The following is a 15,749-nucleotide window of genomic DNA, read 5'->3' as shown; positions in this document are numbered from 1 at the left end:
TTTGTGTCAATATTTGTGAGACTGCAACCATATTTCCCTGGGCCCTTCAACCAGAACCGAACCCTGGAAGCAAGCCAAAGGGAGCGTACGCTCCATTTTGTTCCAAAAGTAAGGAAGTATTTTCCAAAAAATGAAAAAAAAAAAAAAAAAGGCAAGACTATTCACATTTCAAAACAGTTCAAGTTCTACCACCATAAATGGCTTTTAGAAATACTATGAAAAAGGTCTATGAAATCCAAATGGGAAGTCATAATATCCCATCTGATTAGAGTAAATTTTGCTTTCTGTGTCCTTATCCTATTGGGATGGCTCCATATAAATACATTATTTTTTTTACTCAAAAATAACTCAGTGGAAATGTGAGAGTCCTTTAATATTCATCCTATTGGGATGAGGAAGGGATAGAAAATGAATGCAGGGTCAAAATGATGACTGCCTGCTCTGTAAGTTTTCACTTCCATGCTGCTGTGCTGCAGGGCTCAAAGTATGCATTCCAACTACACCCTTTTTATAAGATCCTATTCTGAATGCAAAGTGTTCCATTTTCATATACAGTGACCCAAAACAGAAATGTTGTAAAATATAGTTTCTCAATATATTTCAGTTTTATGTGCAAAAGAACTCTTGTACTTTTAACAGTACCCTGTGTGTGCAATTGTAGTAGCCAGTCCTGCAGCAAAAAAGACTTACTACTTGTAACATGACAAAATGTAAAACACATGCTAATTGTTCTTTGTTAAAGAACTGACAATAAAAATGGCTCCATATAAAATACTTTTTTTTTTTTTTACTCAAAAATAACTCAGTGGAAATGTGTGAATCCTCTAATACTTGTCGTGTGGCTATAACTATACATTTGCATGTTGATGCCATCGCAATCATCCTTCAATTTTAACTACATGTAACCAAAAGATTACTGTCCTACAAAAATAGTCAAATATTAGAGAACAATACAGAACAAAAGTATTATAAAGGTTTAGAATTCACAGGGACAATATTTTAAATCAGTTAAGCTTCAGCTCAAAGTGCCTTAACATTTAGGCACATACGGTATATTGTTATCTGGTGTTTTTATAGACTAACAAACAAGAATCTTTCTGTCTTACCAGTTAAAACAGCTCGTGTAATTTGGTTTCCTGAAAGCATTTAAACGTTCCCAAGAACAAGAAAGCCAATCCTCTCGCCCTCCCGGCACAACATGGCCACCTTGATTTATCAGCAGCCTGAGGGCAGATGCAGGCAGGGTGTATAGACATTGCAAAGATGCAGCACTCTCAGTTTACACTAACACCTTCTCACTAACACAATTGGGGATTTTGAACCAACAAGTAATTGCTCCGGGAATCCCTAATGCAATGCTGTACGCTACCATTGCTCTTCTACAATTACAAGTTCAGAACTTTGCAGAAAGTTCTGCTCCATCAGTTCTCTCCCTATACATTTATAAGGCCATTAAATAGATTGAACTAATCAAACACTCGGGCATTTCACAGCTAAGTGAAACTGCTGTAAACCAGTGGCACACAATCTCTAATGTCAAGTTTAACAAAGCTAAAAAGAAATTTCAAGCCCCACCTTTGGATTTCATGTTCATGGGAATATTGGTATGCATTCTGTGTCTACAACAATTTGCAAAGTTACATATAAAAAATATACATATGGTACCACAGTCTAAATCTCCATAGTTTGCATATTTCTTAGTATGTTCCTGAAAAGAGAAAACGCAACTGGAGCTTGCTATCTGTTATGAACTTGTACGGATATTGTATGCAGAGAAAATTTATCAAAGCTGTCCAATTCTTGCCAGAAATTAGCTTCTTAAGGTAAGTAACAGTTTATTTACTGTTATCTTGGTAAATACCGATAGTAAGTATTTATGAATATCGAATGCAAGCCATCAACAGCTCACTTTTGCCAAGACAGTTTCTCAATATGTACTATCTTGTCACTCACAAAAAAGTTCCTTTTTCCATAACCTCTCTTAACAAGCATTCCTGATTGCTAAATGCTAAACCCTGTCTTAATGTAGTGTTTTCCCTCTTTATGGGTCTATTCCTGCTCCCACACAAGTCAATGGAAACTCTTCATTCTTTACAGTGGAACAGGACTAGGCAATAATGTGCCTTAAAAGTGTTATATCACATTCAGATCCTCTCTTCGTATGCAGAATAACACATAAATAATGTGGGTTAATTCCCATTTTTTCTGAAAAGTATTTTTATCTTAATTTTTGAAATTATTATATAGTAATACTGATGATTTGAGTCTTAGGTTTGGCAATTGCTGCTTGACAGCTGAAATGTTTTAACATCCTCACCAAGTTTTTAACGTGGATAAAAGCATATCGCCCATGAACATTTCTACATAGTATGAACTACATAAAAAGCTATTTTCCATATACTGTCAAAGTGGTTATGTAGTGTTGCCTATACAACTGTAGTAAGCTTCTTGCCTTCCATCCTATACAACGTAACATCTCAGGATGAAAGACTGTATTTAAATTGAACGTCATAACGGTATGTTCAGCCACATAGCTGCACTTTACAGCACTGATCTCTTGGTATGCTACCATACTATACAGTAGAAAAAAAACCAGTGGATACTGAATGATAATTTTGAACTGGCAAGCAATTCTGACTGCCATGTTAAAACAGGCAGAATGATGTAGAGTTCCAGTGATAAACCCACAATGGATTTTTCTGGTATTACTGCCTGGGAATCTGAGAAGTTCACAGAAACAGAGGCCACCGTACAGCCAGGGTAAAGGAAAGGCCCACATGAAATAAAAGCAAAAAGGAAGTAAGGAAGCAAACAGATGGAGCGCACAACAGGAGAGCAGCTAGTGAAGAACAGCAAGCAGAAGTTCCATATTATTGAAATAACAAGTATTTCAGGGAGAGGCTGGTCAGTAAAGAAGTTCAGTCAGGGGCTTTTTTCTTCTACCTTGTACCCAGGAACTGATTTGGATAATACAGAACGTTTGGAACCATCTTTTCTTGGAGTAGCACTTTTGTCTCTTGTTTTTTGTCTTCCCTGAAAAGAATCCTCCTGGTTGTCTGTGGCGCAATCACCTTCAGATACATTGCCAGACGAATTGTCCTATAATAAAAATACCATAGCTATATTTTTTATTTTTCGGATAGACAGACAAGTCTTTCCTATGCCTCCTAGAGCCAACTGAGAGGAGGATGCAGACAAGTCTTTCCTATGCCTCCTAGAGCCTATGCCTCCTATGCCTCCTCCTAGAGGAGGATACATCTCTCCTTCTACAAAAGCATGGGGTACATCACAATCTAGAACATCTTTGCTCATAATCTTTATTAGCTATTATTTCTCAAGCTAAGAGACTGGCATCAGCAATAGCAGTCATGTTTTCCAGTTGGTCTTGATACCAGAGTGGGGAGCACAACAGTGTAATTCTTTGAACCGTTTTCTTTAAAAGTCAGCAAGAAATCCACTATATGCAAGATGTTGTTTACAAAGTAAAGGGCCAGCAAAAAGTTAAAAGTGCCCTTGCCATGCATTTAAAGTGTATTGCCAAATAGCACTGCCTTGAATTAAACATATGAAAGTTTTTTATGCCACCTTCATCTACTATTTTCACCAGGAGCAACCTAAATATTTCATTTGGATTGCAGCAGAATGCCATCAAAGGCAAAATACACTTCAGTATTTAATATAGAACCAAACAACAGAATTTATGCTGCAATTAAAGCATTTTCTTTTGAGGAATGGGGAGGCAAGAAAGAGGGGAAGAGGTTCAAAGAGGGTGAGAGATCAATGTAAGCATAATTAAGAGCAGCAGCACAAGAATCTTCTTAGAAAAGTGTTAATAGAGGCCTCCAAAAAGCTCCAGAAGAAAGCAATATGATTAATCACATGTATTATAATAAAACCCAAAAGGCCAAATAACAATGGTGCCCTACAGTAAAAGGCACTCTGTAGAAACCTAATAGTAATCAGCCTATGCCCCACAGCCTAAAATCATAACAGACAAAACAGACACAGGGCAAAGGGAGGAGTGTAACACAAAAGCAAAACAAAATATACGGGAACAAAATATATGGAAGAAATGGTATGTTTCACCATTATTTTAGGAGAAGGGTTATTCAGGACAGTCCATTAAAACACTATAGAAGAGAAAAATTGCTACCTGACTCCAACAATGGGGAGGGTGAAAAAGGAAAAAGCGGGAAGCATATTGTAGGACTCACCAGGGAGATCTGATGAATGGTAAGTAGCCCAAAACTCAGGAAAAGAGGCCTGACAACTGCCCATTTCTGTGTTCAACAGATATTTTTCCCTGAACAATATGCCCCAGGGACTAGCAAAAAAACTCTGCTCCCATAGCCAAACCCACTTCACAGGAGTCTCATTTCAAATTTTCCCTACACTTTTCCAACACAAGGACATTTTCCCTTCTGCATTCTGCCACAAAAAAAGAGACTTCTGAACTTCTGTGAAAAATTAAAGGATAGTCTGCTCGGTTCACTTTACCATCAAGGGGAATGGAAATCATCAGAAAAGGGAACTGGGAAGAAACTGTTAAAGATCAACTGTAAAAAAGCTGGAATATGATTAAACCAAAATTCTGAATTGACATTTAGCCTGCCGAATTTATATGGTTTCTTTTTCTCCAAAAAAGCACACGCAGAAAGGGAGTATTAACAGCTATGTCTCTCTCCCTTGTTAGCATACAAGCTGATCCCTTCCTTTCTTCCTCAGTTATTTTATGAATATTCAAACAAAATAAATGTTTATACGGCAAAATTTAGCATTACATATACCCACCATCTAACACATTTGTCAATTGAACTAGAAACTGTTAAATGCACCTGTGATTTTACATTCTATTTCTCTAAAAATTAGGGTTAAACTTCTGGAAAGTGGTTGTCACCAACATACTAACTACACCAATATAGCAATGGTTCATTTGTGCTCAGCTCATCTGAAGCTCAGCTGCTCTTAAGCACTTAAACATTATCCAGGTAGGTATGTGATAGTTTCCCTTAACTTTCAATAACAGTTAATTTTGCATTTGCGTAAATAGAGATAACATAAACATCTTTTTAAAGATGTACTGCAATGCAAAAAACCCAGTGCTTTTTACCTCCTCTTTAAATTGGAGTAAAGTAACTGTTTCTGTATTGAGTACTCCCTGCTTTTACACCACAAAAAGTTATCATCAGGCTGTCAATATCTTTGCTTAAGTGACAGATTCTGCAACACTTAAATAGCCAAATAAGCTGAGACCTGAACTAGCGTTCACTCCCCTCAGAAACGGCAGCAACTTCCCCTTTGGTAAAACAGCACAATGAAGATTTCTTTTTACAAAAGGAAGAAAGGGCCTGAAATGTCAAGCATTTGTTTGATTTACTCTAAAAATTGATCAAACAGAAAGTGAAGAGCAATGTTAAAAAATAAAGAAGAGTACTAAAAAAGGAAGTACTCTTTTAATTTAAGATTCTCCTTCATTTTGCAAATGTTAGAGATTCTACTAAGAAACTACTGAAACTAACAAAAGTGAAGGTAAAGGACTTCTTTGTTAAAGAATATTTTCAATTTGTCTCACCGAATTGCCTTTGGTTTTCCGTTTTTCATCACCTCGCCCTTCCTCTGCATCATCTGAGTCTCCATCACTGTCTAACGCAGGCAGCTCCGGATCCAAAGGAGGTTCGTAAAGAGCCGTGTTTAATGGCAAGTAACGCAGTTCATCTGGAGAGTATCTAAAATAAATAAATAAATAAAATTACATTAATCAATGTGTACTTTAGGCACAAATATTAAGTCACACAGCATACAAGGACTTCTGTGAGAAAGAGTAAGAAAACCTCCCTTTATTCAGGAAGGCACATAAAAACATTCAGTTCTGACAACATAGAAAAGGTATTAATTTCTCCTTCCAAATGTAATACCATCTAGTACTTGTCTTCTCTGTATAGCAGATACTCGTGGAACATAGTAAGAGTCTATCTGCAATGTTCCAAACCTACATAATCGTAAGAGGCCATGGAACCCCTAAAAAGCTTTAACCATTCCACATTATTATGCACATCAACTATATACTTTATTTTTATATGCCCCGTCCATAACAATTCTAACCCAGGGCACACAAACAGCAAAGGTCCAAAGCAAAGTAAAGAATATAGCTATATGCCTGAGTTCCCTGATTATTGAAGGAGAACAAAAAATGCTTATAAAAATATAATTTCAGAAAAATGTGAAGATCTAATCACATTGTTTATAACCACTTAATACAGCTTAATATGTGTAATCCACCCTTTTTTGTTTTTTTTTTTTTTTTTAACCTTAAATACTAAGAAAAAAGTGAAAGTCCTTTGGTATTAAGGACAAGCATTGTAAGGAGCAAGATATTATTCTGATGCATATTTTGAAAGGTTGTGTCCTTCATTAAGAAGGATAAGTAGTTCCACTTGCAGCCTCTAAGTGCAAAATAAGCAAGATATCTAGTATTTTTAATTCAATTAAATTAATAAAACAGAAATCTTTCAAGAATATCCTGTAGCATACAAATTTAGGGTGAGCTGTAAGCACACACACTGCAATGAGCAAGGCATATGCAAATAAAGCACTTCTCTAAAGAAAATGGTGCCATGTATAGGATGAGTACCATCTCTGTTGTACGGATGGTAAGACTTAGGCAATAATTTTCAAATCAGTTGTATTTGTCAAATGGGAACATGCCACCAGGTAATTTTTTTTTTTTGCTAAATTAAAAACTTTCTAAAAATTTTAAAAAAGGACAGTAAGGCTGTCACACGGAAAACGTGATCACGAGTCAGCATTTCAACATAGCAACATTAACCTTAGCCCACATGCAGAGGCAGATGATAAATGAACATGAGATGGGCAGGAATGAAATCAAGGTCTCCTTTTACCACAGTAAATATCTGAGCAGGCCAAATCTCAGGCACTGCAACAGACCAGCAGAGACAGTACTCTTGCAGTCAGTGACGTTTTGTTGACAAAAGCTGTCACGCTATGCATCTATTAGACTAGCAAGTGTCTCAAACATAAAATGAATTCAAAACTTTACAGTAAATACACTGAAATGTTCTCTGTCTGCTAGATGTAGAGAAAGTAGATCAGTGCAACAGAGTTGGCAGTTAGGATGCTTTTAAAATACCTTTTGTAGTACTCCTGGAACTGGCCGGGTATGAGAGCCACTGGATAAGGACTAACCTTTGTTCTCTCTGTAGGTAAGATTTTGTATTTTCCTTGAGGCACCTGGATAATCTGTATTGTTTAATACAAAACAACGTTTTTGTTTCACATACAAACTTCTGAGCCTTCCTCACCATCTACACCCCCCAAATATTAACTAGCCAGTTTTATCGAGTTGGAACAGCTACCTGAGTTCTCCCATGGGAAATCCAATTCATTAAAATGGTAAGAGATCCCTCTCACAAAACCGTGTTATGGATTAAGTCCAATAAATGTTCTCTGTCTGCTAGATGTAGAGAAAGTAGATCAGTGCAACAGAGTTGGCAGTTAGGATGCTTTTAAAATACCTTTTGTAGTACTCCTGGAACTGGCCGGGTATGAGAGCCACTGGATAAGGACTAACCTTTGTTCTCTCTGTAGGTAAGATTTTGTATTTTCCTTGAGGCACCTGGATAATCTGTATTGTTTAATACAAAACAACGTTTTTGTTTCACATACAAACTTCTGAGCCTTCCTCACCATCTACACCCCCCAAATATTAACTAGCCAGTTTTATCGAGTTGGAACAGCTACCTGAGTTCTCCCATGGGAAATCCAATTCATTAAAATGGTAAGAGATCCCTCTCACAAAACCGTGTTATGGATTAAGTCCAATCACTAAGTATCTAGTGAACAGAATGAATACTAGGTAAGACTGCATCTAACAGTGTATTATGTAAAATAATTTACAAATTAAAATCTAACAATGGAAGCAGTAGACATTAACTTTGTAACTGGCATCTTTAGCTTGAATTATAATTTTTGGTCTATATTGGTAGAGGGTAGCAAGAACATGTGTCCATCAAATTCTGAAACCAGGCTGTACTATAAAAAAATCCTATATTGGTAGAGGGTAGCAAGAACATGTGTCCATCAAATTCTGAAACCAGGCTATAAAAAAATCCACTATAAAAAAATCTTCTGCTAGATGTAGAGAAAATAGATCAGTGCAACAGAGATGCTTTTAAAATACCTTTTGTAGTACTCCTGGAACTGGCCGGGTATGAGAGCCACTGGATAAGGACTAACCTTTGTTCTCTCTGTAGGTAAGATTTTGTATTTTCCTTGAGGCACCTGGATAATCTGTATTGTTTAATACAAAACAACGTTTTTGTTTCACATACAAACTTCTGAGCCTTCCTCACCATCTACACCCCCCAAATATTAACTAGCCAGTTTTATCGAGTTGGAACAGCTACCTGAGTTCTCCCATGGGAAATCCAATTCATTAAAATGGTAAGAGATCCCTCTCACAAAACCGTGTTATGGATTAAGTCCAATCACTAAGTATCTAGTGAACAGAATGAATACTAGGTAAGACTGCATCTAACAGTGTATTATGTAAAATAATTTACAAATTAAAATCTAACAATGGAAGCAGTAGACATTAACTTTGTAACTGGCATCTTTAGCTTGAATTATAATTTTTGGTCTATATTGGTAGAGGGTAGCAAGAACATGTGTCCATCAAATTCTGAAACCAGGCTGTACTATAAAAAAATCCATTAATAATACAAATATATGGAAAGGAACTTACACAGAAGCCTTCTTTCCCTTAGATAGAAATAAAAACTAATTTTCTACTATCTTGTTTCTAACATGGGTCAATACCAGAAAAATTAAAATTTTCCATAACGGACTGCCATGTAATAATTTGCATAGAGAAAATTTTTGCTTTGCTGTCTTTAAGCAAGCAGAACAGTCCTGCTTCAAAATGCCAGCCAAATTAATTTCTTTTAAATCAGGCACAGAAGCATGAAATATATATCTAATACAAAAATAATATAACACCTAACAAAAACAAGGGCATAACACTGACAGGCAGAACTCTTTTAGCAGAAAAATAATTTACCTTTTTACCCTAGATACCTTTCAGGCAAAATTTTGGAGGTGTTCCAAAAAAGAATTAGCCATTTATATGACTGGATACAACAGCAACAGAGGCTTCTTACTATCCTAAACTTTTCTCTTAGTTTTATGCTATTACCAGCAGATCAAACACATGACATTTAAAGCTTCCCGAGACAAGTATTCTCAATCTAAAAAAACCTAATTTTGCATTCAATATATTTGAGATTATTATTTTTAGCAGTATTAAAAGAATTAGCCATTTATATGACTGGATACAATAGCAACAGAGGCTTCTTAGTAACCTAGACTTTTCTCTTAGTTTTATGCTACTACCAGCAGATCAAAGGCATGACAAAAAAGCAACACAAACGTTTTTAAAGCTTCCTGAGACAAGTATTCTCAATCTAAAAAAAACTAATTTTGCATTCAATATATTTGAGATGATTATTTTTAGCAGTATTTCCCATTTAACAGCAAAACTGTCTAAGTCCCTACATGACTGAAACAAGACTAATCAAACCTCTTGATAATATAGTTAAAACGGTACCAAAACCAACTTTGCTAAAACAAGCAAGGAGTTACCTATTGATATTGATAAGAAATTTAAATCTGCCTACATGCGTCTGTAAATCAAAATAGGCTCTTCTTTCTTCCATCCGCTCTCGGTTTAAATTGCTGTTGAATTCTGCAGCTTTCCTGGCAGCTTTTTTAATATATTCGGGAACTTTACTGGCTTCTACTTTCTGTGTGTTCTGCTGCTGCATTTGCTGGAATAAAAACAGTTTTATTAATTCATATACATTTCACTATCAGTTTGAGAACAGCCTTTTCTTATACTTCCCACGTTACAGATCTGGTTCACTTGTACACTACTTACAGAGTACTCTTTATAATGATCTGTTATTCGCTGACGTTCTTTCTCTTGCAGTATAACAGAATACTCAGCATGTTTGGCAGGGTATTCTTTAATCATAAGATCAATTACTTCATCACTACGCAAAGCTGTTAGACCTAAAATAGATAAAAGCAATAATGATGCTATCTGGCAAAACTAACTGTAGGTTATTTATATCCCACAACGATCAAGTTTTTGAGCAGCTAAAGACAACAACCCACTGTGCACGATGCTTCTCTCTCAAGCAAGAGTGAGCCTGTGCTGTTCAGCTTTCAAGGCTGATTAGGAGTTTGCTTCTATCCAAGGAAACAAGGCTCATTTTTTTCTCTTGCTTACAGCTACAGATCCCTTGACATTGACTCAGCCACCTACTAACCAACTAAATTCCCCTGTGAGGCAGAACCTTTTTTCTAAGTGGGACCTGGCAAACTGTTAGTTTCAGTTTCCAATATTGGTGAAGTGTTAATTTCATTAACTTGCAGAACTTTAAATGAAATTATGAGTTTTACGTAACTTCTCTATACAAATCAAGGAAGAATCACTGCGAGGGCAATTCAGAAGAGCAAACTGCACACAGACTGCTGACTCCCAATTAAAGCATTTGAAGTTCAGAAGCCAGAATGCCTCAGTTTGCAGCTACAATGCAGAACTCCTCCTCTGAAGGTTTCAACACAACTAATTCCCAAACACTGACAATAGAATGGAGGTTGACCTATGTTACTACAACTGATTATAAGTATAAACTTAAAAAGAAGGGACAGTTAACTCAGCATACACCACTACTGGATATGAGGCAGAATATAGTGTTTTGCTGTTATTGATAAAAATTAGATACTGTTCTCTCCCACATATTTAAGTTCAAAAATAAAAAGTAAAAAACCAAGAGAGCTGGCAGATAAGAAAGAAGGTGGTATACCAAAGACTGTTAGTATATAAAATGACGTTACATTTGCACAAGCCCACAATAAACAGGAAAAAAAATAAAATGGCAGGCATCATTTAATCTCTAACATGCTTCAAGTCACATGTATTAGCAGAGGAAGAAAAAAATACTTCAAACTCTTTCAGTATAACCCACATCAATGACACCATTCCATTTCAAGTATATTAAAGTTCTTAATGCACACACTTCTAAGCCCATATATGCTAACCCATGTAAGATATACTAATGTTTGCCGAGTTCCAACTAACTCAGCAAAACAAGACTGATGTATTTTTTAGTTTGAAAAATTAGGGTGTTCTCTTTTGCAGAAGGAGAAAGAGGTTTAAAAAGTTAATTTACAACATAAAAGGGATTTTGCTGAGTAATTAGAATAGATCCAAAATTGATTTTTTTGTAATAAATCTGGAATACCGATACCTCATGGCCAATTTACACAAATTAATAATAAACCAGTTCACATATCAGAATTTATATTTTCAGTTGACAGTGATGCAATTCTTCTCTAGCAGACTGAATCACATTTTCAGTGTGTCATATTTTTAACACTGTAACAAGGAATCTAACAATTTGTTTTCTTACCTAGCGTGCACTGAGTTTCTGTGATAACATTTAGTTCTCTGAGGTAGAGTTTCTCCTTGTGAGATAGATCTCGTCTTTCTAGATCTCCAAAGAAAACAAAAAACAGCAATAAAAATGCGTGCAGTTACTCAAACTCCCCCACAAACAGTATCAAAGTATTGTGACAATTTTCTTTCCAGGCAGTGAGTCTGTATTACACTGCTATTCCTACAAACCTGGTAACTGTATAAATTGATTTCAAATTTAATATACACTGTAGGAACATCGTCAATTTTTCTGAGTAACTTGCCTGTAGTTATGATTTACAGAAATACTGAAAAAAACAGACGTGTTTGGATGCAGAAAACACTATCAAGCACTGAAGGTACATCCTTTTTTTTTTTTTCTTTTAATATGCCTTTTAAAAATAAATTCCATGACAGAAGAACCAGATTTGACAATTCTGAATAATAAAGGCTCAAATCCTAGAACCTCCCCAATTAATTTTTTTAAATTCTTCCACAGTGTAGAAATGTTGCCACAATTCAGGAAACGGGATATAGAGATACAGCTATATAGTAAGAAATCACTGACAAAATACTTACAAATAAAACTGAGGTCAGTTTTCAAAAGGTACTTGCTAATCTAATCTTCAAATCAGACTTGTTTACAGATTTTTCAGTAAGTCTTAAATTACTTTGAAAATGATAGGATACATTCTCAATATGTCAGTAACAGAAATAAAAAGTACAACATACATAATTCAGGTCTGCTTTTGCTAAGATCTTTTCTTAATCAGTTGGCTCATGCTATAGTCAGAGACTCGGATTACATCCAAACTGTAGGAAGACAAAGATTTTTAGAAGAAAAACTTTAAAAATAAATACCTGGATATTTTCTTTTAAAGGAGGTCACACCCAAATATTCACTGACTTGCTCCTGAAGCATATAGTATTCTCCTGTTTCATCTGGTGGCCACTTGTATTCTATCAAGTTTTCAGCAGGAAAATAGCTGTATCTAAGTATAAGAATAATGTTAGAACAAATCAAAAACTCCTTAAGAAGGATACTTGCATTTCCAGAAATTCAATAATTCCTATTTATATGTCAATGAACAACATTATGAAGTTGGACAACTACTTTAGAACACTGCATCCTGTTAACCCATTTCAAATTTACTTTGTTACACCCCACTTCACATAAATTTCTCCAAACCAGCATTCATCAACATGCTGAGTGACAGAACACAAAGGGATATTCATGATAGCAGACAGGACACCAGGCAAAGCAGGTACTACAGTGTTAACATCCATTCAAAAAATAGGATCTGTTTTTAAAACATGTAAGCTATGCTTATGATTATAAATTAAATACAGCATGTCATTTTAAAATAAAATGTCTTAAAATATGCTGGGAGAAAAAGACAGCTAGCTACTCATAGGACATTGCCTCAATTCGGAAACGTATATGAAAAATACACAAGCAGAGAAAGAAGGGTTAATACTTCAGCACATTGAACAATATTATAAGACTAACAATGGAAAGCTGGTATTACCCAAGGTCTTGACTAGAAGTTTCACAGCTCCGAGAACTGTCCCCTGAGCCCATACGGCGTCTTTTGGATGGCTGGCTGCCATCATTGGAATTTTCTTCTGTGTCATCCTGAAATGAAAATGAAGATAAATATGAAAAAAAATTACAGACTATTCAGCAGATAATGTAAAATGTCAAAAAATATTGCAAGGCAATCCATAGTTTAAATATACTGGAACTACGGAGCAACTTAATAACACTCTTTATAAACAACTCATAGGACAGTTTACGTAGCAAATTATTATTTGCTATAAAGTAGGTGCACGACACATAGCGGCACAGAACTGGATAGTTTCTCACCTGTTGCGTGTAGGTGAAGCACTGAATAGCAGAGCTGCGGCTCTGACCACAAGTTCATCGTTCTTGATGTAAACTACCTATGGCATCAGCACAGTCAGACAGCTGTAGACACAGCAAACCACCCTCACTGGTGACAGTCAGGGACAAGACTAATTCCTGAATCAGGCTAGCTCTCAAAAGCAACAGCAAGGGCAGAGCAAAAACATCAGGCCCTTGCTGAGAGCTGATGCTTATAAAATCAAGGGATATATTTCCAAAAGTTACACAGAAGTTTACAGACAGGACATACAGTTAAAATAAAAGGAATGGTATACACTTCATAAAAAGATATGATTACAGCAAGTAGCAAAAGCTTGTCTTTTGTGGGGGAAAAAAAAAAAAAGAAAAAACCTGAAGTTGTATCGCAATAGATTCACAGCACAGAACAAAGCTATTATAATGGAACATTCTGAAGTTAACTTAGAGATGTCACTATTCAGATTTAATGAGTTCTATATGAAGAAAGGGAATAAAGGGTGAAGAGGAGAAAAACAAAACAAACCAAAACCACAACAAAACGAAGAGTTCCATAAAGTCTAGCAGACCAATGATTCAACTGGTCTTCTTGCATTTTTCACTGCTTTATTTGTTGTCCAATAGGCTATACAACTCCTACCTACATCATGAACAACTCCAGAAGCATTTCATGATCACCCTTGCATGTTTATAAATGAGAAACAGAAGGCAGAGGTGTTCAGGTAAACTGACTATTGTCAACACTAGTAGAACCAAGAACAAAATAGCTCTTTAAGTATTTGAAACTGTAGAGTAGTATGAAAGAATCGTGTTTCATAACTTTTATGAAAAGTTTAAGAAAGAAGAATTAACCTGTCATAAATAATTGCATCAGGCCCAATTATCTTTACTTATTAAATAATGACAGGTACAATTACTAGGCATACTTTAGCAAATGTCTTTCGTTCTAGTATGTTTTATGTATCATGTTAGTTGACATACCATTAAAAAAAGATTCCAGCAAATGAAAATACATTACTTTTGTTATGTAACAATTCATAGTACTATAATCAAGACAGGCCACAGGAAAATACATTTGTTTCCTGCATTTTTGGTTTATTTTATATTTTTCACAATTCTTTACAATTTTTTTTCTTTCTTGTGGAGTAGCAAGAATATCTTTCATACCATAACAAAAACTGAAAAGCAAATTTAATGAAACTGTGCTTTTTTAACACAGCTATACTTCAAGAATTGGGCAAGCAGCACCTCCACTAGTATTACTAGTAATACTATTTCCTAGTATTGCTGACAATACCCTATACAAACTTGGTTAGACAAACCAAGTAGCAGTCCTCAACCAAAACAGTATCAGGTGAGAACATTTTGTGACACAGCTATGTCTCATCAGTAGTTCATTCCTACTTCCCACATGGAACATTAATGCACTTCAAACCTCGACAAAAACATGAACAGGGCCAAAGACATGCTTCGCTATATCACAGCTATGAAGAGACTTCAAAACAGTTTTAAAAAATAGATCTCAACCTGACAGTTAGGAGAAGGTGCCACAAAGTCAGTTTGTTGCAGAGGACTTGGCAGAAAAAGTGAAAACCTTTGCGCTGCCATCTAAGACACGCTGTAGTTCACCCACTGCTACTGCAGTGAAAATAATAATTAGAGCCAATCTTGTGGCCTTCTTTACATGGAAAGTCAAACCTTGCCAAAAAAAAAGCCCCTCCTTCCCTTGAAAAAGTCTGTTGATGTAAAAAGCCGGTTAGTCCTCTCAAAATACGGCTACATTACAAATTCCTGGTATGTCTACCAACTGTAAAACCTACGCAGCCATCCTTTATTATGTAAGCCCGAATTACCGAGACGCCTTTCAAAAACTAACTGCCAACACGCACCCGAGCGAGGAGGCGGCGGTGCCACAGGCGGTGCCACAGGCGGCGCGGGTGCGACTCGGCAGGGCCCAGGCAGAAGACCCCGCGACTTCGACCCAAACTTTGCCGGGCCCCACGGAACCAGCCTCCGCCCCGCTCCCGCCCAGGCGCCGAAGGACTTTTAGGAAGGCGAACGCTCCCCGGGCACCCAGCCGGGCCTCCACCCCGCCCCTAGCCCCCGGACCTCCACCCGAAGTTCGGCGCGGGGCGTGGGAGGCCGCTCGCCACCGCCCGGCTCCCCGGGGAGGCGTGAGGCGAGCCCGGGATAGGGGCAGGAGGGGGGCAAGGCCCCCCGCCGAGGCGGCTTGTTGCGCCGCCCGCCCCAGGCCGCCGCGCTGAGCCCCGCGGCCGCCGCCTTGCTCTCACCTTCAAGGACTGGGCGCCGGGCGTAGCCGGGTCGCTGTCGCAGAGGCGCGGGGACAGGACGGCCGCCATGACCGCCGCG

General features: G+C 37.0%; 1 protein-coding gene across 3 annotated transcripts in view; it reads right to left on the bottom strand.

Moving 5' to 3' along the window:
* PHF10 (PHD finger protein 10) overlaps positions 1 to 15,743 on the bottom strand; it is a 20,350-nt gene extending 4,607 nt beyond the window's left edge. The window contains exons 1-9 of one of the 3 annotated variants that reach the window (XM_014950775.1): positions 15,671 to 15,743; positions 13,027 to 13,133; positions 12,359 to 12,489; positions 11,493 to 11,576; positions 9,953 to 10,086; positions 9,693 to 9,842; positions 8,198 to 8,307; positions 5,573 to 5,726; positions 2,944 to 3,099 (exon numbers count right to left, since the gene is read on the bottom strand). In XM_014950775.1, coding sequence (XP_014806261.1) covers positions 2,944 to 3,099; positions 5,573 to 5,726; positions 8,198 to 8,307; positions 9,693 to 9,842; positions 9,953 to 10,086; positions 11,493 to 11,576; positions 12,359 to 12,489; positions 13,027 to 13,133; positions 15,671 to 15,739 — 1,095 coding nt within the window. In that variant the 5' untranslated portion in view covers positions 15,740 to 15,743. The remainder of the gene's footprint in view (positions 1 to 2,943; positions 3,100 to 5,572; positions 5,727 to 8,197; positions 8,308 to 9,692; positions 9,843 to 9,952; positions 10,087 to 11,492; positions 11,577 to 12,358; positions 12,490 to 13,026; positions 13,134 to 15,670) is intronic. The other 2 variants (XM_014950776.1, XM_014950777.1) reach the window with 2 other exon arrangements.
* Positions 15,744 to 15,749: the final 6 nt, after the last annotated feature.

This window comes from Calidris pugnax, unplaced genomic scaffold (genome assembly GCF_001431845.1).
Source record: "Calidris pugnax isolate Ruff unplaced genomic scaffold, ASM143184v1 scaffold24, whole genome shotgun sequence".
In the NCBI taxonomy this organism is placed as follows: domain Eukaryota; kingdom Metazoa; phylum Chordata; class Aves; order Charadriiformes; family Scolopacidae; genus Calidris; species Calidris pugnax.
This window is presented reverse-complemented; position numbering and strand designations above follow the sequence as displayed.